Genomic DNA, 27625 nt, shown 5'->3' on the forward strand with positions numbered 1-27625 from the left:
AAAAAAAAAAAAAAAAAAAAAAAAAAAAAAAAAAAAAAAAAAAAAAAAAAAATTGTATTTTATATTATGCCATTTTCTAATTATATATTTTAAAATATTGAGTAAAGTAATTTTTTTTTTAAATAGTAGATAAAAAAACTAAAAATCAAGGTTTGAATTTGTTTTTACTATTGTCAAAAGTAATTACCATAGAATCTTCAACATTTTTAACTATATATATATATATATCTTAGAAAATGGCATAATTATTAATTTTTTTTCAAAAATTATATATTTTAAAATATAGAGTAGAATCATTTTTTTTTTAATTTTAAATATAGTAGATAAAAAAGTAGAGGCTTGAATTTGTTTTTACCATGGTCAAAAGTAATTACCATAGAATCTTCAACAATTTCAACTTTGTTAGGTAAAATTGACTATTTCTATATTTATCTAAAATTACCTTTTAATATCTTAATTTATTCCATTTTTTATATAATTATTTGTTCTAAGCTTACAAATAATTTAAATTATACTATTTAAATCATATAAACTTTTAACCAATTACTCTATCTCAATATTTTTTATTATTATTTTACTCTACACTTATTTTTAATATAATTTACTATTTAAATAATATAATAATAAGTTTAATTTTAAATTATTCGTGAACAACCTATTTTTGGAGTCGAGGTTTATATATATATATATATATGAAAATAATTAAAAAGAAAAAAAAAATAATTGGACAAGGACATGTGGTGGATGATGGGTCATTTTCCCAATGAGAGTTTGGTGAAGCTTTTTTGCACACATTACATGCACAATGGTAAACCCAAAATATTGACCAATTAAAATAAATAAATAAATAAATAAATAAAGTATTTAATTATTTGATTGTCTCAAGTAGTGCAAGTCTATATGGTCTACAATAATTATTTAAAACCCACTTTTTTTATTTTTTATTTTATTTAGAAAGTTTTCAAAAATTAAATTTATATATTGCTTTGATGTCTAATTTATTATTCCTTATCGGGTTTTTTTTTTTTTAAATATACACAAATTTGTATTTAAATTACTATAAATGACGAGTATTAGATATTATGTCCTAATAATTTTAAATTTTTATTATTTTTTAATATTATATTTTTAATATTAAACATTCATTATTTTGAAATGAATGATTTTATTACTTTAGAATATATTTTTTATTTCTTTTTTACAATAGTTCTTTTTTTTTCTTTTGAGTTTAATATTTTCTTTTTTTTTTTTTACTTAAATAAAAATTGATCCAATAAATTACGTGGCGGCAAGAATGATTTTTCCCAAAAGACAAAACTAGGTGGAAATTAGCTGTCATGACGTGGCTGATCCGATATGTTGCGAGTACAAAATAACCGATTTTCTAATATCACGTGAATATATATATATATATATATATATATATATATATATATGATATTATCATTGATTGTCACGTCAATAATATAAACACAAAAAGTAGTATTCCACAATATTATAAAACTTTCCAATTAAAAAATTATTAAACTTTTTATCATGCATATTTGATGTTATGATAAGACGTGTCGGGATGCATTTTTTAAATCTTGATCGAATATTTCAGTTAAGTTATGCTCATATTGGTAAATATATCGGTTCTATTTTTTAATATATTATGAAAATTTATACTAATTTGAATTTAGTTTAGCTGATATCTCATTTAACTGATTGAGTCGTTTAACCCGCTCCAACTCCAGAGTCAAATATTAAACTATTGACTTTTAAAATAATAATTGGTATTTTTTTTTTCGTTTTTGTTTTATAATTATGATTAAATAATTTTAAATTTTGTATTGATGCTATTTGTGTAAATTCCTTAATAACTTTACAAGAGTTGATGACGTGTCTAGGTTTTGTGCCGTGCATTGGGAGGAAAGACGGGTAGGGCCCTCTCAGGGTGGGACATTGGAATCAGGACCATACACGTGTCCCCAGCATCAAAAGTCTTCTCATCTCTAAAGATCCCATCAATGCTATCGGTGATCGAATGCCATCGAGATGAGGTACTTGCGTTTGTTTAATAAGCTCGCGCGTACAGTAAAATTCCTCAACATAATAATCTGGTACGGTGCGATGTATGGTATATTGTGTAGGTCCAGGAACTTCCATCAAAGGCGGAAGTGATCGGATGGTCAGAAAAGACTGGAATCGAAATATTCAAGTATGGGGACCACATGATGGGCATCCAAGGGCATCCTGAGTACACCATGGACATTCTTTTCCACCTCATTGACCGTCTTGTTCAACGTAATTTCATCATGGTATGCTCCTCACCGTCCGATTGTTTTGTTATCAATCTTATAGATTTATAGATGTTTGACACGTGTTATTATTCCATATACTAGGTTAGTATAAAATTCGAGATTGTACCTAACGAGTTCTTAAACTCGAGAACATGTCTTACGTCTCCCGAGTTTAAGAATTATCTATCAAAATTTTCACTGCCCAAATAGTTTTATAGGTTGAGTTAGATCATAGGTTATCTAGAATTATTCAACGAGCGTCAGCATAAATCTAATGTGTATATATATATATATATATATATATATGTTTGTTAGTGATATAATTATGTATACATATATTTATGTAACAGCATTGATTGATTTGATTTGTTATGTATCGTCATAAGTCTCACGTTTTTAAAGTACGTCTACTAGGGAGAGATTTCCACGTCTTTATAAGAAATGCTTTGCTCCTCTCTCCAATAATGGTGAGAACTAAACATTATTTATAAGGGTATGAAAATCTCACCCCAGCAGACGTTTTTTAAAACCGTGAGACTAATAGTAATACGTAACGAGCCAAAACGAACAATATTTGATAGCAGTGGACTTGTATAATACTTTTATATTATCACTGTACTTATTTTAATATATAATTCAAACAACCCGAACTAACCCAACCTAAATATTTTATGGTTCGATTAGGTTAAACTCGAGTTGTTTTTGGGTCTAAAAAATATCGTAACCCGATCCGACCTAACTTGAAACTGGTTTGTATAGGAAACATATGGGAAGGAGTTGAAGGCCAAAGTGGAAGAAGGAGAGCCAAACAGAGAGGCATGGAAGAAGCTGTGCATCAACTTTCTCAAAGGAACCTCTCTTATTAATAAATTATAATAATAATAATAATATTAATAATAATACATTTTAGATAAATTAAAGAGAGAATGGGCATAGAAGAAATATAGTTTGGTTTAGGGTTTATCTAATTTAAAACTTGTTTTAGGGTTTTATTATGTGAAATGGGAGGTCGTTATACTAATCAAATCAAAGCTTATTTCAACGAATCGTTTATATTGTTTGTGTTATTATTTAAAAAACGTTGATAATGTCACGTTTTTAATATCGAGAATTTTTTAATTATATTAGTGAAATGCACGTGACGATGGAAAATTATTATTATTACTTTATTTGTGTTCGTACACACATGTTTCCGAACTAAATTACTTAAGTTTGAGTCTTACGGATGTTCATAGGGCGTGTGTAACGACTCTGCTTTGCTATTGAAATACAGTCGCTATTATATGGTTGACGTGACTTTTTATGTGGAAATGTTCGTTTTAAATAGTTCATAAGCGTAGTGTCGTAATCTAACCTAAGATTAATAAATAATATGAAATGCAATTACTAACATCGGTTTTATGGTCTTTACACACGTCCCTTCTGTCATCCGTATAGGGATGCTTTGTCTTTACTTGAAATGTAAGAGTAGTTTATGATAAATACTCAATGAGTGATCCCACTGTTGTGGTTAGGTAATGCAAACACACATACACGATGAGACGTATCTTTTAAAATAACATAGCTTGACATTGAGCTCTTTTTAGTGCAGACTGGGTTGGATGTATGGTACTTCCCTACACATGACTCACACACGTGCACATAGACCCACTAGACGAGCTCGTATACGTAGTCTCAAACCTGATTTGGTTGGGTTAAATGTGTTGCTGAAAAGGCCTGCATGATATTATGTCGAACATAAAGATATGCCTAAATGTAGGAAGTCTCCGTGATCTCATACCATATTTGAGGTTTGTCACGAAAAATATATATGGTACTAATGCATATTTTATGAAGTCTAAAATTTGAAATCATTAGATTAAGGATCTTCGTTCTCCATTTTGTTTACGAGAAATTCTCTTCCTTCCTTCTCTCAGCTTGAATTTACACTTTGTCCCCTTGAATTTCCCTTCTAGGGCACCATTTCAGAAGTGTTTCGCTGCAAATGAATGTGATTTAGGGTTGTGCTTCTGAGAGAGAGAGAGAACAGAGCTGGATGGACGGAATTGGATTTACCGAAACAAGAAATTCCGAAGCAATCTCCTTGTTGAAATGGTGAGATTTCTTCTTCTATTCTTGGTGGTAATCGGCGACGGAGCCTTCAAATTTCTAGAATCAACACTTCCGATTTCAAACTCAACTTCATCGTTATTGTTATTGAAGAGTCACTGATTCCTCTGGTTGATAATTTCGATTACGTTGCTTAAACTTTGGGAAATTCTGGAGGTCAATTTCTTATTATCCTTTTCTCTTCATAAGTTGTTGTTCATCTCTTGTTCATAATTCTTAGTTCTGATTTAGTCTCGCATTTATGGTGCCCAAATCCATTGGCTTCTTACACTCATTTCTTTCCAATCGGATCACCTCGTCTTTCTTCACTATTTCTTCGATTTTAACCTATTCAACACAACCGAATTTGAATTCTCATGAAGCAATTATCAATGCTTCTCTTCAATCTCAACTATTAGAACAATCCCTTCACAGTTTTAAACTAATGATCCTTCAAGGGCATTGTCCGAGTTCAATCTCTTTCAATAATGTATTGGGTTTACTTGCAAAATCAGGCGATTTGCATAAAACTTGGTGTTTTTTCACTGAATTTTTGGGGAGAACTCGCTTTGATGAGTATAGTTTTGGGATTACGATTAAGGCCTTTTGCAAAAACGGCAATGTAAGTAAAGGTTTTGAGCTTTTGGCTCAAATGGAGAGGATAGGCTTGTCTCCTAATGTCGTTATATACACTATCTTGATTGATGCCTGTTGCAAAAATGGTGACATTGAACAGGCTAAAGTGTTGTTTTCTAAGATGAATGACCTTGGTTTTGTTGCTAATCAATATACTTATACTGCCATGATCAATGGATTTTTTAAGAAAGGATATAAGAAGGATGGTTTTGAGCTTTATGAGAAGATGAAGCTTGTTGGGGTTCTTCCCAGTCTGTATACTTACAACACTCTGATTAATGAGTATTGTAGGGATGGGAAGTTGAGTATTGCCTTTAAGGTGTTCGATGAAATGTCGACAAGGGGGGTGTCGTGCAACGTAGTCACGTACACTATTCTAATCGGTGGGTTATGCCGTAAGAGACAAATGTCGAAAGCTGAACGGCTGTTCGAACGAATGAAACAGGTTCATATAAATCCAACTACTAGAACATATAACCTGTTGATGGATGGGTTCTGTAATATTGGAAAGTTGGAGAAGGCCTTAGGTTATTTTGATAAGCTGAAGTTGATTGGTTTGGCTCCAACTTCAGTGAGCTACAACATTTTAATTGCAGGTTTCTCTAAAGCAGGGAATTCTGCTGTAGTTTCAGAGTTGGTTAGAGAGATGGAGGACCGAGGCATTTCTCCCTCGAAAGTGACATATACGATTCTAATGGATGCCTTTGTCCGATCCGATGATGTCGAGAAAGCTTCTCAGTTGTTTCATCTCATGAAGAAAGTTGGTTCGGTCCCGGATCAACATACGTATGGTGTCCTAATGCATGGTTTGTGTATGAAAGGTAATATGGTAGAGGCATCAAAACTGTACAAATCAATGGTAGAGATGAATGTGGAGCCTAATGATGTTATCTACAATATAATGATAAATGGGTACTGCAAAGAGTGCAATTCTTACAAGGCCTTGAAGTTTCTTCAAGAGATGGTTAACAAAGGATTAACTCCAAGTCTAGCTAGTTACAGCTCTACCATTGAAGTTCTCTGCAACGAAGGGAAATCGACCGAGGCGAAACGTTTACTTAAAGAGATGATTGAAGCCGGGTTGAATCCGTCAGAATCGCTCTATTGTAAGCTTGGTTAAGCCAAAAGGGTACTTTCAGCAAACGGGTTGTTGAAGATCGCGTTGGTTGATATTATAGGAGAAAACCTTGGTGTCTCGAATTGAAAGCGACGAGGGGGCGTTATTGGCTGCCAGCGTAAAAGCTTTGTAGGCTTTTAATGATTGATTCATTATATCATTATATATAGAGCCGGTTTTTGTTGCTTTATATCTAGTAACCATGGTGAATTTTTTATTAGTCGAGTTAAGTTCAGATTGAGTGTAGGGATAGAGATGTAAACTTATAGTCTTTTGGTTGACGAGATACATATCAAAATTTGTTAGGGACGAAGGGGTGTTCATTGACTGCCAGTGTAGGCTTTTAATGATCCATTGTAGATATCAATTCATTTATATCATTATATATGGAATCTGTTTTCTTTGTTTTGTGTCAAGTGACGGTAATGAATCTATTAAAGCTTAGATTGAGTGTAAGGATAGAGATATGAACGAGGGGGTGTTTATTGGCGGCCAGTGTAAAACATTAGAACACTTCGTAAGAAAAAATTAATTGATAAATTCATTCATTCAAAATCACTCTATTAACTTAAAATTGTACTTATATGCGCTGTATGACAAGTTATGTCTATAGATATAATCGATTATATCGTGTTTCACTAGTGTATCTTATATTTAGGACTCAATCATCTTATCAACCTCATGTTCCTTAGCTTCTTATTCATTTCCAAAATGGTAGGCGTATTGAATTGGACTATGTAAGTCACTATAGCCCCCTATAAAATAGAGAGCATGCCTCACAAACGGGCATATGATAATATAAAAAATATTTATCTTCTTAAAAATTTTATAAAAAGAGAAAAGATCTCGTGGTCAATTTTTTATAAAAACTCACACTGTATATGATGATATCTCACTAACATGTTGTTTGCGTATGAACTGACTCTAATCATACCATTTATAACTACTACAACGAGCACTGTGTGAGTACTATTATTAGGACAATACACCTAACCTTATTCATATACTAGCGTTTTTATACTATTACTAAATTCAATTTTGACACTAATAAGTTTGATTTTTTTAATTTAATTGATAATTTAAATTGTAAATAAATAGTAAATCTTAATTTAAGAAGCTTTGAGATTTACTGTTAAAATATATAATTTTCATTACTCCAAAAAAAAAAATAATAAAAAAAAAAAAATGATGAAAGGCTAATTATTATTATTAGTATTACAGGCGAAGAAGTGCTGTTAGCCAAGATTTGCCAGTACAGAGGGTGGCCTGATTTTATGTCCACCACCGCCTTCATCCACCACCGTTGATTCCCTCCGCCGCTCTTCCCCGCAGACACCCACAAATCTCCGCTTCCTCTGAATTTTCATCGAGTTTTAATCTCATCGAACCCTAGCTCTCATCAATTCAACGATTCCAGAAAATCCCTGAATCCATCCTTGCCCGATCCATCGTTAATCATGGCGAACGAGCAAATGCCTCCCTCTCCATCGTCTTCCTCCTCCTCTGCCGCCTCTCCCTTGGGAAACTCCGTCATCCCAATAGTGAACAAGCTTCAGGACATTTTCGCTCAGTTGGGAAGCCAATCCACCATTGAGCTTCCTCAGGTTGCTGTTGTCGGTAGTCAGAGCAGTGGCAAGTCTAGCGTACTGGAAGCTCTCGTCGGTCGCGACTTCCTTCCGAGGGGTTCTGATATCTGCACGCGGCGGCCATTGGTGCTTCAGCTCTTGCAGACTAAGACTAGCGAGGAGTATGGGGAGTTCTTGCACCTACCCGGGAGGAAATTCTACGACTTCTCTGAAATTCGGAGGGAAATTCGTGTAAGGCTTGTGTTTCTGGCTCTTGTCTTTTTTAATTGTTTGAACTATTTGCGCATTTAGAGCATAAACATGGTGGTTTGTGAAGAGCGTTGGGAATGTTGGAGTCTGAAATGTCATTCATAACTTTCAAGTGCTTCCGAACTATTTGATATGTCAGGTAGATTGTTTCATTAGATTATAAACCAGAACATCTAATAAGAGAACGAAAATATAAACTTGAGTGGTACACTATTGCTGCATAAACTATAAAAGGATTCTGATTTCATATGACATTGAGAATTTTCCATTCAAGTTAAAGCAAGCTTCAAGCTAGTTTTGCTTACCTTCTGATTAGTTGATCAGAAAGTTGGGAAGAAATGTCTGGTGGGAGGAGGTTTCAGGATGGCAATACATCTCAATGAAAGCTCGGTTTCTCGTTTAAGAAAAAAGAGTTCTTCTCAATGTCCACTCCTGTATTCTTACTGGCCATCCAAAAGGATATCTGTATCCAAAAAGCTTGTGCTTATGACCTTAGAAATGATGATTGGAACCTTTTTGGTAGACAAATACTTATAGCTAGTGAGCTTGTTGATTGGTTTCAATTCGTGGACTATATTTTAGCTTTCTATGGTAAGGAGTTCAACGTGTGGCTTCTTGTTCAATTCTGTCACATTTATTATTAAGATCATGTTCCAAGCACCTCACCTGGTAGAGCTTTCCTCCCTGCTTCTTGTAAAGTTCTTTAGGAATATTCTTTCCCAAAAAATGTTTAGGGAAAATGGCAATTGTTGCGCAGTCTCAATTTTCATCATCTCTTAAAAATAGTGGAGTGTTAGTTTCTCGTCATTTTCTTTTCTGCCCCTTCACAACCAAACTTTAGGAGAACATTTTCAGCATTTTTCCAGATAAAATTTCCCTTCCCCAATTCAACTTACTTGCTTGTGATGATGATATTATGCTTCCATGGATTCAAAAGGATAAGGGAAATTTTTAGAATTAAATGGTCAGAAGTTTGAATACCCAACCCCACATGTTGATGAATTAAAAAAATGAGACCATTTCTATCTTGAAAAGGAAGCATGGGAGAACGAGTGCAAATTTCCTCCCACTGTTAAGACTGCATGGAGATTTCCCCTTGGGACTTACAAATGAACGAGTATCTTCTATTCAAGTGAAAGAGTTGAATGATCTAGAATCAAACATGGCTTTTCTATACAAACCCTCCGAATGATGTATAAAAAGCAATAAAAGCTCAAGGATTAAGTCATTATTAATTTTCTTTTAGGCTCCATACAGTTTTGTTGCTCTCATCTATTTATGATTAATGTCAATTGGAGAACCTAGTTGTATTCTTCTTCTGTCGATCTGATAGATGTCAATGCACTATTTCTCTTTCTTGCTATCTGCTGAAGTGTGCAACATTTTTTTTGCATTTAAAGTATGTTGAAACATATTCCAACTTGCAATGTGCCCTTTTTTACACTGTAGGCTGAGACTGATCGGGAGGCTGGAGGAAATAAAGGTGTCTCAGACAAGCAAATTCGTCTGAAGATCTTTTCACCTAATGTTCTTGATATTACTCTGGTTGATCTTCCTGGTATAACCAAAGTTCCAGTTGGAGATCAACCTTCTGATATTGAAGCTCGGATTCGTACAATGATTATGTCGTACATTAAAGTTCCAAGCTGTTTGATTCTTGCCGTTACACCCGCAAATTCAGATTTAGCTAACTCAGATGCTCTTCAGATTGCTGGAAATGCCGATCCTGATGGTAAGTTATTTCACAGCTTAGTCCATGAGTTAGTACTTTATCCCTTCTAACTCATGCATTTCACATGTTCACAGGTGTTAGAACGATTGGGATAATCACAAAGGTGCTTCATGAGTTTACCAAGTATATATTTACTCCGTAGATGAAATCAGTTTCTGATGGTTCTCTTCCTCATAATTGCAGCTTGACATAATGGATAGAGGCACTGATGCACGTAACCTTTTGCACGGAAAAGTGATTCCGTTGCGACTTGGCTACTTTGGTGTTGTGAATCGAAGTCAGGAGGTAATTATAAACTTGACAAGGATGCAAACTCTTGTAAATGATGTTTATTTTTTGAAGTTTTGTTTTTCTTGTTACATGTTAGTAGTCAGCTTTGTCTAGGGATTTTTTTTCCCCATTTTTGATCATGTATCTTTATCGTATGTCTAACAAAACCAAGAAGGAACAATGATGATCACTGATGCTATTTCATTTTATGATCATTTATGATGCATGTTTTATTTCTGTTGCACTTGTTCTGATTGGGTTTGTTGATTTCATTTCTAAACCAGGATATTATACTCAACCGGAGTATTAAAGACGCACTTATAGCTGAGGAGAAATTTTTTCGCAGCCATCCAGTATGATTTGTGCTATACCCTTTTTATGCAATGGAGAAGGATTCTTGAACATATTTTAACTTACGGTTTTAGCTGTGACTCAGGTATATGATGGTCTGTCTGATCGCTGTGGTGTTCCTCAATTAGCAAAGAAGTTAAACCAGGTATTAAATTGGAATTTAGATGTGTGGTTATAATTGCTTCTCGATGTACTAGCGTATATTACCTTTTATCTTGCCCCATCTTTCTCTCCAACATTTTCCCTTCAATTTGACTGATTTTCGAAGAAGTTGAACCAGGTCATAAAACGGGGCATTTAGATGTGTGTTTATATTTGTTTCTAGATGATGTATAGCATATAGACGTGACCTACCTTTTATCTTGGCCTGTCTTATCCCTCTACATTTTCCCTTCAATTTGATTGATTTTTGAAGAAGCTGAACCAGGTATTAAAATTGGGCATATAGATGTGTGTTTATATTTGATTTTAGATGATGCACTAGCATACGGATGTGACCTACTATGTTTTATCTCGGCGCCTCTCTCCCTCCACATTCTCCTTCAATTTAATTGATTCTCAAATTTATGTCTCCTATTGGCAGTCATTTAATTCAAGCTCTTGAAGTTCAGATCCTATTCTATGAATTTTTTAATATTTGATTGTATAATAATTTCTGCAGATTTTAGTGCAACATATCCAGGCAATTCTACCTGGTTTGAAGTCACGCATAAGCTCTGCACTAGTTTCAGCTGCCAAGGAGCATGGCAGTTATGGAGAAATCACGGAGTCAAAGGTGTATTTATTGCTAAAAAATATTTTTATGGTTGAGATATTTTACGGTAAAAAAGTATTACTTGTGGTTTGAGGTTCTTTTGTTTCTTATCCACAATGAATTACTGAAGGTTTGACATTGTATTTTGAATCTTATAAAGTGTCCATGGCGTTATTGATGTTAATGCATGCAATTCTTGGGCAAATTTGCTCTGTCGTCCATTGCCTTTTTCTCTGACAACTTTATCTTCCTGTATCAAAGAAAACTAAAGTCTCCCTGGATTCTGTTCTATTTTCGTGATTGCAATTATAGTTAATTAAAAATTCAATCTTCTTTCGTTGGCTAATGTTTCATAATTGTCAACTTCTTCTTACTATTAGGCTGGTCAAGGTGCTCTTCTTCTGAACATTTTATCAAAATATTGTGAAGGTATGCGTGATTTCATTTGCTTTTCTTTCCTTTCCACGTGGAATCATGCAAGCTGAGCTGTGTTATTTACAATTCTAGCTACTTTCTGGTTAAGAAGATTTGAACCATATGCTTGTTATTGGAAACAGCATTTTCATCAATGGTTGATGGGAAGAATGAAGAAATGTCAACATCTGAGCTCTCGGGTGGAACTCGTATTCACTATATTTTTCAATCAATCTTTGTGAAGAGTTTAGAGGTACACGTGGCTTCATTTTAATAGTAGTTAAGTTCCATGGTTTGAGTCCCCACCAGTGATTTTTCATAGAATAATCAAAACAAAACCATCAGATTCGTACTTAAGTGTAGTGTACCATTCCTTTTTTGGTTCATTTGGTTGGATGAGCTGCTTGCTTCTGCCGTCACTGACATTTTCACAAGGCAAACCTAATAATGAATTTTACTTGCTGAGAAAATTGAAGAAGATCAAAGTTGATAATGATTTCAAATCTACATAGCTGCAAGTCTTGAAAATAACTCCCCTCTCCTCCTCTGATAGCTTGTCAAAGTAGTTCCTACGATAAAATAATATATAGTTGTCTTACTGAAAACTGAGTTTGCTAGGAAGTTATATTCAATGAATTTGAAGAATTTGAAAGAAACATAGAGGCTTGAGATTCCAGTCATAAATAGGAGAACATATTCCATGGTTTGAGTTCCCACCAGTGATTTTTCATGGAATAATTAAACCAAAACCATTGGACACATACTTAATCATAGTGTACCATTCCTTTGTTGGTTCATGTGATTGGGTGAACTTCTGGCTACTGCTCTGACTGACATTTTTACAAGGCAAACCTAATAATGAATTTACTTGTTGAGAAAATCAAAGAAGGTAAAAGATGATAATGATTTTAAATCTATATAGTTGCAAGTTTTGTAGTTAACTTCCCTCTCCAATGATAACTTGTGAAGAGTAGGTCCTATGAATATCTAGTTGTCTTATTAAAAACTGAGTTTGTTAGGAAATACATCCAATGAATTTGAAGAATTTAAATGAAAAGTAGAGGCTCGAGATTCCATGCAATGAAATCTCAAAAGATTCCTCAAGTATCATTGAAGGGTTGCCTTCTTATTCTCTAGGGTAAAAAAGGACTAAAAAGTGGTGAAATTGAATTTCAACTAGTATACTTTTTCTAGGTTGTTTGTTCACAACAATTGGAAGGAGATTAAAGATGCTTTGGAAGATCATTAAGGACTTAGTTTTGATTAACCCTTTCATGGTAGAGAAGGCTTTACAAAATTTCAAGGGTGGAAATTCTTTAAAGGCTCTTGAATCTGAAAGAAAATGGAAATTTTTCGGTGGTTTTTATTTGCTTATTGAAAAGTGGTTTCGTGTAAAGCATCCAAATTTTATTGATGTTTAGGATGGGCGAATCTCCCACAAGAACTTGCCGATGCCCTATTGGGATCTCAATATGTTGGCTGTACTAATGCTCGTACAGAAGTCGAGAGGAATTTGTGTGGCTTTCTTCTAGCTACAATTGAAATCAAGGATAAGAAAAGGGGGAATATGCTTATTAGATTTGGTGATGTTGCCCTTTGATCCTCCAACTATCACCAGTGGAGGATCTTTCCTCGAAAGAATTTTCCAATTCTCTCCTGATATCGTTTCCACTAAGTGATGGAAGGTGCAATATCTAAATGAGATATGAAATACATTTTAGAGGGAAGATCTTTGGAAGCCCATTGATCTTAAACACTAATAAAGTGGGAGAATTACCTCCTGTGCCTCTTCTGGGGTGTGGGGGGCGGGGAATCTAACTCATTTGAATTCTTTTGAAATCCAAACATATTTTATATCCATCTTTCGAATGCCAAACTAGATATCGTAGATTGGAAAGATTAATGAAGTAACATATCTGATGTCCCTCTTTACTCTACCTCCTAGATGCAACAATTAAAATAACTGAGTGAACAAAAGAAGAAACGTTTATTTGTCTGCAGATCGTTTGTTTGAATTTTGTGTGGTTTTGCAGTGGATGGATTACTGAAGTAGGCAGATTTTTAAATGCGTACATTTTTGCTTTCTCAGTTCGTTCATCCTGGTTTAGTTGTATTTCTTCGCTATTTCTTCATGCAATTAATGTTGTCAGAGTAGTGGGGGAGTGATAATTCTCACTGATACGAGGAAATGTTATTTGGCAGGAAGTGGATCCTTGTGAGGACTTGACTGATGATGACATCCGAACTGCTATCCAGAATGCAACTGGTCCTAAATGTGCTTTATTTGTGCCTGAAGTAGGTTATGTTATTGTTTGTTTTCCACTCCTATATTGCTCATAATTATCGTTCTACTCTTCGTTTTTATAATCTAAATTAAGAACTCATCATTTATGCATGTTTTCAAGCTCTTCTAGTTCTTTTTACGTTAGGTGTCTCCCACCCAATAAGGTTTTGTACCTTATCATTGAATATATGAGGAATACGAAAGAGGGGACAAACCCGTGTAGAGTCAAATGAGCTAGCAAAAAAGAGCGCTAATTCAACTTTGATACATAAACTACAATTACAATAGAATTGTGAGACAGTGTACCTTGAAACAACTCTCATTGTCCCAGACTTCTTTACACTCTCTGAAGTCATTGTGAAATTTTGGTTACTCCACACTCGATAGAATTTAGCCATAACATATTATGGACACGGCTTATCACATCTCATGTCGATCTGATCTTTCAATATGTATAGGTTCCTTTTGAAGTTCTTATTCGCAAGCAAATAGCTCGGTTATTAGATCCAAGCCTTCAGTGTGCAAGGTTCATATATGATGAACTAATTAAGGTAGGATTTTTTGTTTTTTTCTTTGTGCTGCCTTTTTTACATACTTGTCTTATTCCTTTCTTATAGTTTCTTAATATTTCGTTGACCTCTCTTCAGATTAGTCATCGTTGCGTGGTAAGTGAACTACAAAGATTTCCTGTTTTAAGAAGGCGCATGGATGAAGTTATGAGCAATTTTTTGCGAGAAGGTCTTGAACCTTCAGAGACTATGATTGGACATATTATCGATATGGAGGTATGTCATTTATGTTTGATTTTGTGGTGATACATTCACAAGCACAAAATCATATTGATGTTATTTTGGTAAACCACACAACACAATGACTGAAATATTTTTGTTATTTTGAAAAATATGGGCTGGTATGACTATTGATCTTCTTGAACTATGGATTTTGTGGCACATAATCTGTTGGATAAAACTTTACCAATCACTATTTTTATGGAATAACATACTAGAGGTCAGAAATATTATTTGCTTCGAAGTTATGTTGGCCATCATCTTTTTTTCCATTCGGGCGGTAATTTGGATTTCCATATGCAAGGGAGTCAGTCAAGTAGTTTCATGGATTCTTGGGTCACTTCAGGATTTTGTTTACTGCTAAAGATCAGACTCTACTTGGCTCTCCATCCATAAATTATTACCCTAGAAAATACAGTGAAATGTTCTCAAATCATTTAATATCAATAATGAAATTTTTTTGTGTGATTTCTTTTGTTTTCTTTGGCCTTTATGCGCCAATATATAAGAACCTGTCTTAATAGTTTTTTTATTTACCAGCTTCGGTCCTTTATTCTTATAAAATATTTGACCTTTAATATCGTGTCATATTTGTATTTGTAGATGAACTACATAAACACTTCACACCCAAATTTTATTGGTGGGAGCAAGGCAGTTGAGATTGCATTGCAACAAGTCAAATCCTCTAGGGTTTCCCTGCCTATCTCTAGACAGAAGGTAAAGGCGATGAACGGTCTTCTTTTCCTCTTTCTGTTTTTTTAAGATGCTCTTTCTCCCTTCTCTCTCCTCTCTTGTTAGCATGACTAGCCTTAGACTCCGTTACCCTTTGAAAATTTCTTGGGTACTGTGAAGGAGTTTTAAGACAAAAAAAATGTAGAGTAGAAAAGAAGTGATTTATCATTGACGTTCAAAAAAAGAAGAAAGCTAAATATGTTTTGTTTTAAAAAATGGAAAGTTTGACGAGAAGTCGTTACTTGTTAAAAAGGGGGAACAGAGAATAGTAGGTAGGTAGTGATGAGTTAATCATTTGGCTTGTTGGAGTCTTGTATCCGAAGCACAAAATGATGGTGATCTTGGAATTGGAGCTTTTGAGGCTTAGAAATTTGTCTCTCTTAGCAAAGTGGGGATGGCGCTTCATGCATGAATCTCTTTTACTTTGTAGGAAATTTATTGCCGGCATTCATGGTTCTTGTAATTTTGATTGGAACTCGGGTAACAAATAATTTTAGCCTTTGAAATCCGTGGTTGAGTATTCATAAAACATGGAAAGGCTTTGACTCCTTTGTTCACTATAGTTTTGGAAATAACGGAAGAATTCATTTTTTGGCTGGATCCCGTGGCTTAATGATTCTCCCTTAAAGCTCAGTTTTCCTCCCTTCCCATCTCCTCTTCTCCAAGCGGTTCTGTTTCTGCTTTTTGGGATGAAGGCACTTGTACTTGGAACATTTCTTTTCGCAGATAGTTTTTTTTTGAAGTCATTATCTTGCCATATGGCCTCTTCATCCCGTTTGGAAAAAGATATGTTCATTGCTCTATGGAAGTCTAAAAGTCCTAAGAGAATCAATATTCTTCTACGGATGTTTCTCAATGTAAGTCTAAATGCGTCTGAAGCTTTGCGAAGGAAGATGCCTTCAAATTATATCATGCTTTTGGTTTGTTCCCTTTTTTTATCGGATGGTGATACTTTCAACCACATATTTTTCAAGTGCCCCTAAAGCCAGATTTTGTGTTGGTTCAAGCTGTTCTTATTCTTCAATATTCAGTGGGGGGGTTTTGCAATGCTTTTAGAGATACTATTCCACACCTCATTGCTGGCCCATTGTTCAGTTCTACAGTTACGTTGCTTTGGGTAAACACAGTAAAAGCTCCCTTATCAGAACTTTTGTTGGAAAGAATTCCAAGATCCTTCCATGACAACGTCTCCCAAGGATTGATCGTTTTGAATCACCTTGTCTGAAAGCCTCCTCTTGTTGCTCTCTCTCAAAACTATATGTTGGTTTCTCACTGCAGGACATTTGTCTCAATTAGAATGCATTTATTTATTCCGTGTAGTTCATTTGTTTATTCTCTAGTATTGTTTTGGTTTATACTATGTTTGTATTATGTATTTTGTTTCATATTTCACTCCCTTGTGGAGTTTTTATCCTTGAGCATTAGTCTCTTTTCATTTCTTTAATGAAGAGTTTCATTCATGCTAGAAAAGATTTGGATGATTATTCTTTTGTAGTCCTTTGGGCTAAGTTGTCCTTTACCCCTGGCCCCTAGGCTGTTTTGTGATTTGCTCTCTTTTGAATATAGTCTCTTGTTACCTATAAAAAAACGTTGCATATTCTTTTTCCAAACTAGTTCTTCATTCATGTTTAATACTATATTTTATGTTGATTAGGATAATATAGAGCTTGATAAGGCAACCACATCAGAGAGAAGTTTGAAAACTCGTGGGATTCTTGCAAGGCAAGTAAACGGGATAGTAGCTGATCAGGTAGCGAATATTGTAACCTAGTAGGGAGAATGTATTTCAATAATTTTCCTGATTGCTTGTGTTGCCATTGTTTTTCTGTTTAAATGTTATGATTGTTAAACTGAGAATTTATTATCCAGTGTTCTTATCACATTCTTACACTATTTTTTGTATGATTAACAGGCTGTTCGTCCATTGGCAGAAGGTGAAAAAGTTACTTTGTCTGGTAATATTACTATTATTCTATGAACGAAATGTGTAAAAGAATATGACTTAAAACATTTATTTTGGGATTGGAAACAGAGAATTATATTAAAAAAGAGCTAATATGAAACGAGGGGAAATTAGATACCCCTAAAAGACCAATGGGTTGCAAAAAGTACTCTTAATTGGAAAAAAAATATGAAAAAGAGAAAACACAAAAATATAAGATCTCATAATTAAAAAAGAAAGGAGACACTAAGAAGAGGAGAGAAGTTTCACAAGATCCCAAAGAGTAGCATACACTGCATTACACCAAATAGTTTAGCCTGTCCACTGAGATGAGGCCCAAGTAACCGTTGGAGTATTATACTTAAGATGGTCTTTCGGAAGCACCAGCTCATTCCAAAACATAAACGAAGCTTGAATTTATTTGGTGACCAAATTGATTTGGGTTCTTGCCTTTTGGTCCCTTAGTCTGTTTTGTGGTTTTCCAAAGAGGGTGTTTCCGAGCTCATTTCCGGTTTTCATTCTTCTTCTGATGCCATTACTAGAGTTTCTTGGCATGCTGCAGTGAACTCTCTCTTGTCAATTTTTTTAGTTTGATGTTTTGCTCCTTTGGCTTGTTCATTTTGGTTTGAATCTTCTCATTGCTCCTTTTGAATGAATTAGAGGAGGGGCTAAAGGCAGTCCCAGAAATTTTTGGAAAGACATAACTGTGGGGTTTCCATTCTTTTCTCAATTTGTCTAGTCTTTGGTGGGTTATGGGAGAGATTCTTTTTTTATCTGGGAGAAAAACTGGTTGGGGATAGGCCGTTATCCTGGTTCCCTCATTTATCACTTATCCTTAATGAGGAATATCTCAGTGGCTGAGGTATTGCCTAATTCTCTGTTTTTTCCTTCGCCCATTTTGGTGTTTCGATGTGCTTTGTCCATTAGGTAAACGTCAAATGTTATTGACTCATTTTGTTGATTTGGGAGTTTTGTTTAAGTTCAAGGAGAAGGGAAGTTCATAAAAACCAACCACAAGGCAGCAAACTGTGAAGAAAGAGAACCCGCAACAACTGAGCCAACAAGAACTTCCTTAAACTTCTCTTTGGTGCTTTCTTTTCAACTCTTTTTTGGTCCTGCTCAAAGAAATATATATATCTATAGATAGATGGATAGATAGATATGGTGAAAATATCCAACCATCAATTTATTCAAAATAGCTGATTCTATGCTTGGTAAACAACAGTACTCTTATTGATGTGCATTAACTGCATAATGGCCTATATCGATTGATCTATTAACTACTTTCTGCATTTTTCTCATTAGTATGTATGAATTTCTCTCGTTTACGTGAATGATTGCATCCTTCTGTAACTTACCAGGAGGCGCAGGGAGTTCCAGTTGGGGGATTTCGTCTATTTTTGGCAGTAATAGCAGTGATAACCATAGTCCTGTTAAAGAAAATTCATCAAAAAAATCATTTGGCGAGCCTTTGCATAGTGTGGAACAATCTTTCTCAATGATCCACTTGAGAGAGGTCAGTCGTAATACCATAATCAAGTCTACTGATTTGTATGTCTGCCTTACTTGATTTAACCTGGCTAACACGTTTTGTGTTGTTTTAGCCACCAGCTGTCTTGAGGCCCTCAGAAAGCCTTACGGAGCAGGAGGCCATTGAAATTGCTATAACTAAACTGCTATTGAGATCCTACTATGACATTGTTAGGAAGAATATAGAGGACTATGTACCTAAGGCCATCATGAACTTCCTGGTATGTTAAAATTTTTATTAATACTGCTAGTTCGTATCATATTTTTCTTAAATTAAGTACTGGAAGCCATGAAAAACCTAACTGTTTGCTTTCTTGTTATAAATTCATTAAATGCATCTCTTTGATCTTATTTCTTGAACAAAGAATTGTGTTCCATGAATCAAGTTGATAATAGACATGTATATTATTGTTAAGTTTAGGGTTTAATAGATAGGTTTTATCAAGTACGGTCTCAGAGCCACAGGAGGCATTAATTGTGGGGAGGAAAATCTTGGATCACATCCTTGTTGCCAACGAGGCGGTTGAGGACTAGACTTGTGAGTTGAGATCATGGATTTAGAATTACATTTAGTTATGCTCTTCTTTCTGTCTTGATGGTTACGCTCTTTCGGAGTGGATAAGGGGGCCATTAAAGGGTTTCTAGTGGGTAGGATAGACTCCATCTTTATTTTTCTGACTATACGATTTTTTTTTGCTTGTTAAGGAGGAGTTCATTGTTAACGTTAACCATATTCTCTCTTTCTTCGAGATCATGCCCTGTTATCAAGCAAGAGCCTAGTCATAGGCATCAATTACGAGTCTGTAAAGATTAGCTGGTAGGGCTCCATGAGTGGTTGTGATGTGGATACTTTACCTATCTTTAGGAGTGTCTTTGGGTCATAACCCCAAACTGGCCTTGTCTTGGAACTCTGTTCTGGATATGGTCCAATAGCTTTTGGTTTCTTGGAAAAATGCATTCTTTTCCAAGGGAGGTAGATGGACTCTTATTCAGTTTGTTTTGTGTAGTATCCCGATCTAATATCTCTGTATGAATTTAGAATTTCTGTTTTGTCAGATTTTATGAGAGTACGTAAGGAATATATTGAAAGTAAGGGCGTATTGGGGTTAGGGGTGACTTTAAGGAGTCATGTTGATGAAAATATGGTATGTGGTGTTGTACCAATACTCTGCCCACAATTGCCACACCCCATTCGCGAGGATGCTGACCACAAAAAACAGTGCAAACATGTTTCAAAACACTTGTTTTCGATCTCTGACTGTCCATCTGTTTGTTGGTGGAATGTTGTTTTACGTTGGAGCTGAGTCCCCTGTAATTGAAATATCTCCATCCAAAAATGGCTCACATAAATTTATCTCTATTTGAAATGACTGATCGAGAAAAACCGTGTAGTCGAACCACTTCCTTAAAATGCTTGCGACTTCTTTACCACCAAAATTGCATCAAAGCGGCAGAATTTAGGAGCTCTTCAATGAATTCCATAGCCCCATCTTTAGACTTTATCAGGAATTTGAAGGGGCTAAAGAAGGCCCATCACTGATGTCACTGCCTCTGTCTTGTTCCTTTGCCAGATTAGGCACTTTTTAACATCATTCCCTAGTCAGCTTTTAATAGGTTTATTAAAACCATGGGTGCCCACCTAACACTGAGTCGTGGAAAATGTGATGGATGGAAGGCAGAAGTCTGAGTGTTGTAAGGAGGTAGTGGAGACAGAGCTTATTTTCTCTGGCAGTGTCCTCTTGTTTATATCTGGTGGCAACTTGACAGATATGTGGACTTAGTTGAGCTTCAAGCTTAATTAAAGAGCTCATGGAGGAGGTTCTTAAGTTTGCAGACGGTGTGGATCCCATTGTAGGTTGGATTTGGTATGTAGTCTTTGGATTTTCAAATGAATCGATGCACAAGTTTATGAGACAACTGATAATCTAACTTAGCAGCCCTACAATCCAACCAATGAACTTGCAATAGGTATACTTACCCCTTCGAACGGCATTCACTTTTGAGCATGGCCGAGTGGGTAACTCGAATTCGTCAGGAGCATAGTTGATTAGACAAGTTAATGACATGTTTTGCCGTACTTTACCTACCTAGTGATATATATATTTACTTTCTGCCTATTTTTGTTCTTGTTCTTTGGTTCCAGTCTAAGAACATGCTGTCTTAACTAAATATAGTCATATTTATTGCTTATATTTTGGTTGGTTTGATTCAGGTAAACCATACCAAACGAGATCTGCACAATGTATTCATCAAAAAACTCTACCGGTACGTATCTTTCTTTTATTATCTCAATTGATGCCTGATCTTGTTTCTTTAGAACTTCCTGAAGAGATGTTTTTTTTTTTTTTTTTTTTGGTGTAATGTTGTCAAACAGAGAGAACCTGTTTGAAGAGATGTTGCAGGAGCCTGATGAAGTGGCAATGAAGAGAAAGCGTACTAGGGAAACCCTTCGTGTACTTCAGCAGGCTTTTCGGGTATGGTTTTCCTGCTCGTGGCAATGCTTGCATCTTGATATGATGAAAGATCTTTCATGCTGGAAACTAATCAGCGTTAAAATAGCATAAAATAAAGTAACCGATTGGATGACGAGTACAACAAGGGTATGCAGATAAATGCAAGGATGCAAAAGAACGAGAAAAAAAAAATGGTCACATGACATAATAGGTAGGATGAATCTCACAAGGTACAAAAGGGGTAGGGGTTATAAAGCATCTAGACAGAGGAATTCATAATTATCATAACAAGATGAAATCGTTCATCGAACAAAAAATGCCAAGAGTCGCCAGATGGTAAATATTGAGAAGATTGACGACTAAAGAACAAATTTTATTGAAGTAACCTGTTCAGTTCAGTTTGCTGTTTGATCGTGACATTAGCATGAATGAAGTTCTATGAATATATCATCTTTTCATTGATTGCAGACACTGGATGAATTACCTTTGGAGGCTGAAACAGTTGAAAAGGGATACAATGTGGGTGCCGATCCAACGGGATTACCGAGGATCCATGGACTGCCAACGTCGTCGATGTATTCTACATCCAGTTCCGGCGATTCATATTCTGCTTCCCCAAGGCATCTAAAATCTCACAAGTCACCTCATTCAGGGGAGCTCTCATCTCCATTCCATCCTAATGCTGATTCTAATGGAAGCGGATTCCTGTAAACGCCAGGAAAGTAACCATCTACCCGTCTTTAAAGACTTCTGAATGTCCACAAGAGTCCAGTTATTACTGAATGAAGGCAATATATTTGATTTACTGCTCGACCAGGTTTTGGAATTTTACCATCCAGAACTTAACTGTAGTGGAGCTAGCTCTTTCTACTAAGATTAAATCAAGATAAAAGTATCTCTTCCTTCTTCTGTGTTCTTGATATGTTTTAGCGTTAGGTTGCATTATTTATGAAGGTGCTATTAAAATAATTAGGGAGCAGACGAACTAGTCACTCCATTTTTGGAAGCCATCTGGTTGTAAAAATGTAATGCCAGTCGAAACTGTTCAGATTTTGGAATTGATGGCTGATTTTGCAGCTGCTATAGTTCATCAGTTGTTCTTTGACCTGTCTCTGATTCACTTTACATATGTAAATATGCTGCTGCTCATCATATCTTACTGAGGGGTTGTGTATGTTTGGATGATATGAGTTGGAACTTTCCAGCACAATCTTTTGTAATTGCAATTTTGATGTTATGTTGTGTAACTAAATAATGGGATGTTTTCAAGCCCACCAATGCACTACAGAATTGGTTCCAACCTTGCTAATGAACAAGGCTGCAGAGCTTTCTCTCTCTCTCTCTCTTATGAAATCTCACACTCAGCTTTATCTCTTGATTTATTATTCCCAGTGCAAGAATAAAGGTGAAATCTTTTGGTAGAACATTTTTTCAAATTTTGAGAGGAAGCCTAAAGCAAAGCGACGAGAGCTTATGCTCAAAGTGGACAATATCTTACTATTGTGGAGAGTCATGTTTATTTAACATAGTATCAAAGTCATGTCTTAAACTTAGTTATGTCAATAGAATTCTCAAATGTCGAACAAAGGACTCCAAAAGATAAAAAAGGAGACAAGGCATAAAGGACTCCAAAAGAAAAAAAAGGAGACAAGGCTCTTTGAAGGCATAGTAAAAAAATGATTAAGACTCCAAGAGAAAAGGAGTCGAACCTCAATTAAGGGGAGGTGTACTTTGTTCGAGGGAGTGTTGGATGAAAGTCTAATATCGGCTAATTTAGGAATGATCATAAGTTAATAATAAAAGAATACTCTCTAGTTTGAGGCCTTTTGAGGAAGCCTAAAACAAATCTATGAGAATTTATGCTCAAAGTGGACAATATTATACCATTATGAAGTGAAGAGTTATGTTCATCTGATAATATTTGTTAGCGATGAGCTTGAGCTATTACAAATAGTATTAGAGTCAAACACCGGATGGTGTGCCAGCGAGGACGCTAGGACTCCAAGAAGGGTGAATTGTAAGATTCCACATCGATTAGAGAGGGAAACAAAACATTCCTTATAAGTGTGAAAACATCTCCCCTTATCCTTCTATGTACTTCCAAATTTTTATATTACTTGCAAACATGTAAATTTTGAGTGAACTGACAGAAATGCTTTCAAACATTGCCTACAAATTCCAAGGACGTTTTCGAGAATGGTTAGCTTTATAACATAGGTTCATAGCAAGTAAATATGGTGTCTTCCCTCCGAGTGGGTCTTGGTCATCATGCAAGAACCCTTCAAAGGCCATCCTCTGCTGTTAGTTCCTCTTCTAAATGTGTTCCCTATAGCAGGAGAGACCATAATACCATTTGCAAACTTCAGTAAATGCACAAACACAGCCTATTTGAATGAAAAAAATGGTTCAAACAATCTCTTTGGAAAACAATCTAATAAATACTAATGTCTGTTACAACAATCCTTCAAATCCTTATATGCTATCGACCGAATCGAATATGACCCAAAATTTTTCTAAGTGCTTACGAGGTTCGAATCAACGTCCCACGACCCATGTAGCCTTTCTAAAAAGGACTAAACATGACAACCCTTGAAGGCTTTCAGCAACAAAAATGCAGAAGCAGCCAACTAAATGAACCAATTTCAGTAACAAAATGAGCTGATTCACATTTCATATCAATTGTAATTCAGGATACCTATTCTTTAGACAGTGTCCAAGCAAACTACCATAAATTTTTGAATCTCATACACAACATATACAAGAAGTGTTCCAAAACAACACATAATGGAGCTACACTGAGTACTATAACTTAATAATACGAAGGGGAAAAGGAATGAACCTCGATATTTAATCAAATCTATTTCCTTATGGAGACAATTACGAACGAATCCTCATACAAGACTACAACTGTTACCTTTTCTTTACCAAATGAAGATAGTTTCTTTGAATATTCAAGATTGGCCACAGCAAATGCCAAAAGTTAATTCTGCTCTTTCAAGATTATAACTGTTTCCTTTTCTTTACCAAACGAAGATTGTTTCTTTGAAAATTCAAGATTGCCCACAGAAAATGCCAAAAATTAATTTCTGGCCAAAGTACTGAGGGAGAATACAAATAACATGAAGAGGTCTGCCACAAAAGGAAATTGCTCAAGCGGGCCTCTCCAGACGTGCGGATTAGCATATCGGGTTCGGGAGTAACCGTGGTATACATATGCTTCTCAACATCAGCTAATGTTATGAAGTTCTCACCATTTTCAGCCATTACTAACTCTTTGCCTAAATCATTTCCTTCTCCATTTGCACTTTTCAAATTCATCTCATCCCATTTCTCTTCACAAGACTTTTCAACGGCACGAACAATTTCATCAGTGGAAGCGTAAGCAACACAGATAGAAAGTACTGCTCTGTTATTGTTGCTTGTGGCTATCGCCGCTTTTTCAAGCGCTTTCCTGACGGGTTCACTCAACATACCTAAGTTTCCTAAGAAGTGAAGTCTAACTCCATATTGATTCACAAGGCTTTCTTCTCTAATCAACAATTCAACTTTTTCCAACATCAGATCCATCACACTTTGAACTTCTTCTGGACTTCTTTGAAAATTATCGATGCTGAAGGCGTAGATCGTCACGTACTTCACACCAAATTCAAAGCAGTACTTGAGCATGGACACCAAAGACAAATACCCAAACCTATGGCCAGCCCCTTCTGCCAACTTTTTTTTCTTTGCAAATCTCCTATTCCCATCCATGATGAAAGCAACATGAATGGGAATTGAACCCATTGATAGAACATTGAAGGCGCATCTCCTAAAGAAACTAGTAACACGTTCGATGATCTGATTAAGTACAACCCAAAAATTTATCCACACATTTCCAACTCCCATTCTGTTTTGATTGCTTGATGTGTAGCACCAGACGCCTGTCAATGAAACCATGATTTATTAAGTATAGAAATTTCATAGGAAAAAACCTTCCATTAGTGCAATTATTGAAAGAGAAAATTTCACCAGTATGACATTTTCTATCCATCTTATGTCCCATTTGATAACCATTTCATTTTATGTTTTTGGTTTATAAATATTAATATTCTAAACACCACCTCTACCTATAAATTTATTTGTTTTGTTATCTACGTATTATACTTTTTTTTAAGATCCAAGCCGAATTTGGAAAACTAAAAAACTTACTTTTGTTTTGTAATGAGCTAAGAATTGAAGCGTTCTTTTAAGAGAAGTTCAATCTATAGTCAAGAAATGATGAGGAAATGAATACATTTCAAAAAAATTGAACTAAAAAAGGAAAGTTTAATCAAATGGGAATTTAACTAAGTGGTTCGTTTACAACATGAGTCTATAGCCCTCTAGTTTGCAATAGATCAAGAATAGTAGGAGCCCATGCATTTATCTCAACATAGAGCAAATAAAATTAATCGAACATAATTCCATTACTATCTACAACTTTCTAACTCAACTCTCCTCTCATTCTGCCATTTTTTATTCCCCATCTTCCAACCTCTTATTTTCCCTCTTTCGCCTCTCTTGCTTCAGTACTTCTTTATTGCCCAACAATTTCCATTCCTTACTGTTCTCTTCTTTCTGAAACACCCATTTGATCAATTTATGTACTCTTTTTGTTGTTTTGTGCTATCTTTGATCTTGTATTCGTATATTCCATTTTTTTTCTTTTGTTCTTTCCCAGCCCCGGCCCCTGCTGGGACCGCCACCGAAAAGGAAAAAGGGGAGGTTCTTGATTTTTACACCAATTTTAGGTTTCTCCAACCGTAAACAAGTTTCTTAAGAAGGGGCTATTTATATCAATTGGAAACTATCCCCAATCGGACGTTGCTACCCATAGAAACACTCCATCTATAAATCTAATTGCAACAAAGAATGAAAACTTGCCAAGAATAGAGATGAAGGCCTAGTTCCAGTAAGATGGCGACAAGGGTGGTCATAAAATGGCGAAGAAAGATTCTATAGAAACATACAAAAGAATAATTAAACAAGAAACAGATCTATCAGTTTAATCGGTAAAAAAATATAAAAGAACAGAAATATTTCCAGTTCAATTAGCAAAATGGCGACATGGGTAGTAAGAAGATCAAAACTCACAAGAGAAAGGAAAAAAAATAACACCTAATCTATAAGTTTAATCGATAAAACATATAAAAGAACAGATATCAAGCTTGATCAACTATCAAGAACGTAAGACGTGAAGGCGAAACCTCACAAAAGAGGGGGAAAAGAAGACGAATACTTGGGAGTTGCTACGTGCCGCTATCGATTCAAAAAGAGACCACAGAGCACCACGCGGAGGTGTGTTGGAGTCAGAACTGTGTCATCAGATATATATATATCTGTTGAAAGAAGCGGTGAGAAGAAGGAAATGCACCAAGGAGAGGGAAAGAGCAAAGAATGTGTGCCCTAATTCGTTCCCACAATCCAATTGAGGGCATAAGCTTCGCGTGAGTGGCGGCGGTTATATCGGTTCGTCACGGTTCGGTTCGAGGCTGAACCATCCGAACCGAACCACTCGCGACTGAGAGAGATCCGGCGGCGGCGGCGGAAGGCGATGAGGCAGCAAAGAGCGGCGAAGAGGAGAAAACCGGCAATAATGGGGAAGAGAGAGCAGAGAAGGACAGAGCTGAGACCGAGGTAGACTTTCCCTGTTACCGTCAGGACACAGTAAAACTTTCCTCTTTTTACTTCTTATTTTCCTAGTTAAAAAGATATATTTATATTTATGGAGATCGAAGATGAAATTTTTCACGGAAAATTTGTGGAGATCGATTGCCCGAGTAGATTCTATGGCGATCGTATGTGACGATCCACTAAAAAGATACTTTGAAAAAAGAAATCTAATTTAAAATAGAAAAGCGTAAAATTAGAAGACATATGTCCTATTATTTAGGGCGATCATGTTGGGTTGAGTTGTGTTACTGAGTTATTCTTCTAAAAAAAAAATTAATGGTAGAAGAGATAAACAAGTTATGTAACTTAGGCCCCACCGCTAGCAAGCACTCCAGGACTTGCCAACGTTCATGAAAATTCAGGTCGGTCCTCCATTCATCCAACTAGAGGTGTGGATAACAAGGCCACCTTCACAACCTTCTCCCTTCTGTCCCTATGTTGTAGTAAGATAGAGCGGTTCGCTTGAGTAGCTCGATCGCCCCTTAGCCCGATGCTCATGACGCACTACAAAACCTCCACCATGTCGGGGAATATTGTCCTCTTTAGGCTTTCATTTTCGAGTTTTTGCTCAAGGTTTTCACACCCTTATAAATAATGTTTCGTTCTCCTCTCCATTGTTCTCCTCACCAACTCACATGCAATCTCACAATCTACCTTCTTTTGGAGCCCAGCATCTTATTGGCACTCGTTCCCCTCTCCAATCGATATAGGATCTCATAAGTTAGA

The 27625-nt window shown here is 35.6% G+C and overlaps 4 protein-coding genes across 12 annotated transcripts in view; 3 read left to right on the top strand and 1 right to left on the bottom strand.

Moving 5' to 3' along the window:
• LOC111470593 (gamma-glutamyl peptidase 5-like) overlaps positions 1-3325 on the top strand; it is a 4506-nt gene extending 1181 nt beyond the window's left edge. Inside the window, exons 2-4 of the mRNA XM_023116153.1 lie at positions 1890-2042; positions 2133-2300; positions 3042-3325. Of these exons, the coding sequence (XP_022971921.1) occupies positions 1890-2042; positions 2133-2300; positions 3042-3158 (438 nt within the window). The 3' untranslated portion in view covers positions 3159-3325. The remainder of the gene's footprint in view (positions 1-1889; positions 2043-2132; positions 2301-3041) is intronic.
• An 826-nt stretch (positions 3326-4151) lies between these two features.
• On the top strand, positions 4152-6539 carry LOC111470611 (pentatricopeptide repeat-containing protein At4g11690). Its single transcript, XM_023116172.1, has 2 exons — positions 4152-4523; positions 4564-6539. The coding sequence occupies exon 2, from the start codon at positions 4633-4635 to the stop codon at positions 6124-6126; it is 1494 nt and encodes a 497-aa protein (XP_022971940.1). The 5' UTR covers positions 4152-4523; positions 4564-4632; the 3' UTR covers positions 6127-6539.
• Positions 6540-7331: 792 nt separating this feature from the next.
• Positions 7332-22495, top strand: LOC111470584 (dynamin-related protein 3A-like). Of its 2 annotated transcripts, none has more exons than XM_023116137.1 (20): positions 7332-7940; positions 9408-9690; positions 9765-9793; positions 9874-9975; positions 10245-10313; positions 10397-10456; positions 10973-11086; positions 11446-11494; positions 11623-11732; positions 13682-13774; positions 14222-14314; positions 14411-14548; positions 15155-15268; positions 16938-17033; positions 17196-17238; positions 18587-18741; positions 18830-18976; positions 20968-21020; positions 21130-21229; positions 21677-22495. In XM_023116137.1, exons 1-20 carry the CDS (start codon positions 7581-7583, stop codon positions 21917-21919), a joined length of 2451 nt encoding a protein of 816 aa, XP_022971905.1. In that variant the 5' UTR covers positions 7332-7580; the 3' UTR covers positions 21920-22495. The 2 variants fall into 2 exon arrangements, with proteins under 2 accessions (XP_022971905.1, XP_022971906.1); XM_023116138.1 differs by having other exon boundaries at positions 17196-17217.
• A 905-nt stretch (positions 22496-23400) lies between these two features.
• Positions 23401-27001, bottom strand: LOC111470589 (dehydrodolichyl diphosphate synthase 6). Of its 8 annotated transcripts, none has more exons than XR_002715069.1 (4): positions 26466-27001; positions 26111-26182; positions 24048-25128; positions 23402-23534 (listed from the first exon to the last, which is right to left on the bottom strand). XR_002715069.1 is itself a non-coding variant. In XM_023116145.1 (2 exons), exon 2 carries the CDS (start codon positions 25091-25093, stop codon positions 24209-24211), a length of 885 nt encoding a protein of 294 aa, XP_022971913.1. In that variant the 5' UTR covers positions 25094-25128; positions 26439-26999; the 3' UTR covers positions 23857-24208. The 8 variants fall into 8 exon arrangements, 1 of the variants encoding a protein (XP_022971913.1); XR_002715067.1 differs by having other exon boundaries at positions 26439-27001; XR_002715070.1 differs by lacking the exon at positions 26466-27001 and adding an exon at positions 26321-26409.
• Positions 27002-27625: the final 624 nt, after the last annotated feature.

Source organism: Cucurbita maxima, unplaced genomic scaffold (assembly GCF_002738345.1).
Source record: "Cucurbita maxima cultivar Rimu unplaced genomic scaffold, Cmax_1.0 Cma_Scf00046, whole genome shotgun sequence".
NCBI lineage: Eukaryota > Viridiplantae > Streptophyta > Magnoliopsida > Cucurbitales > Cucurbitaceae > Cucurbita > Cucurbita maxima.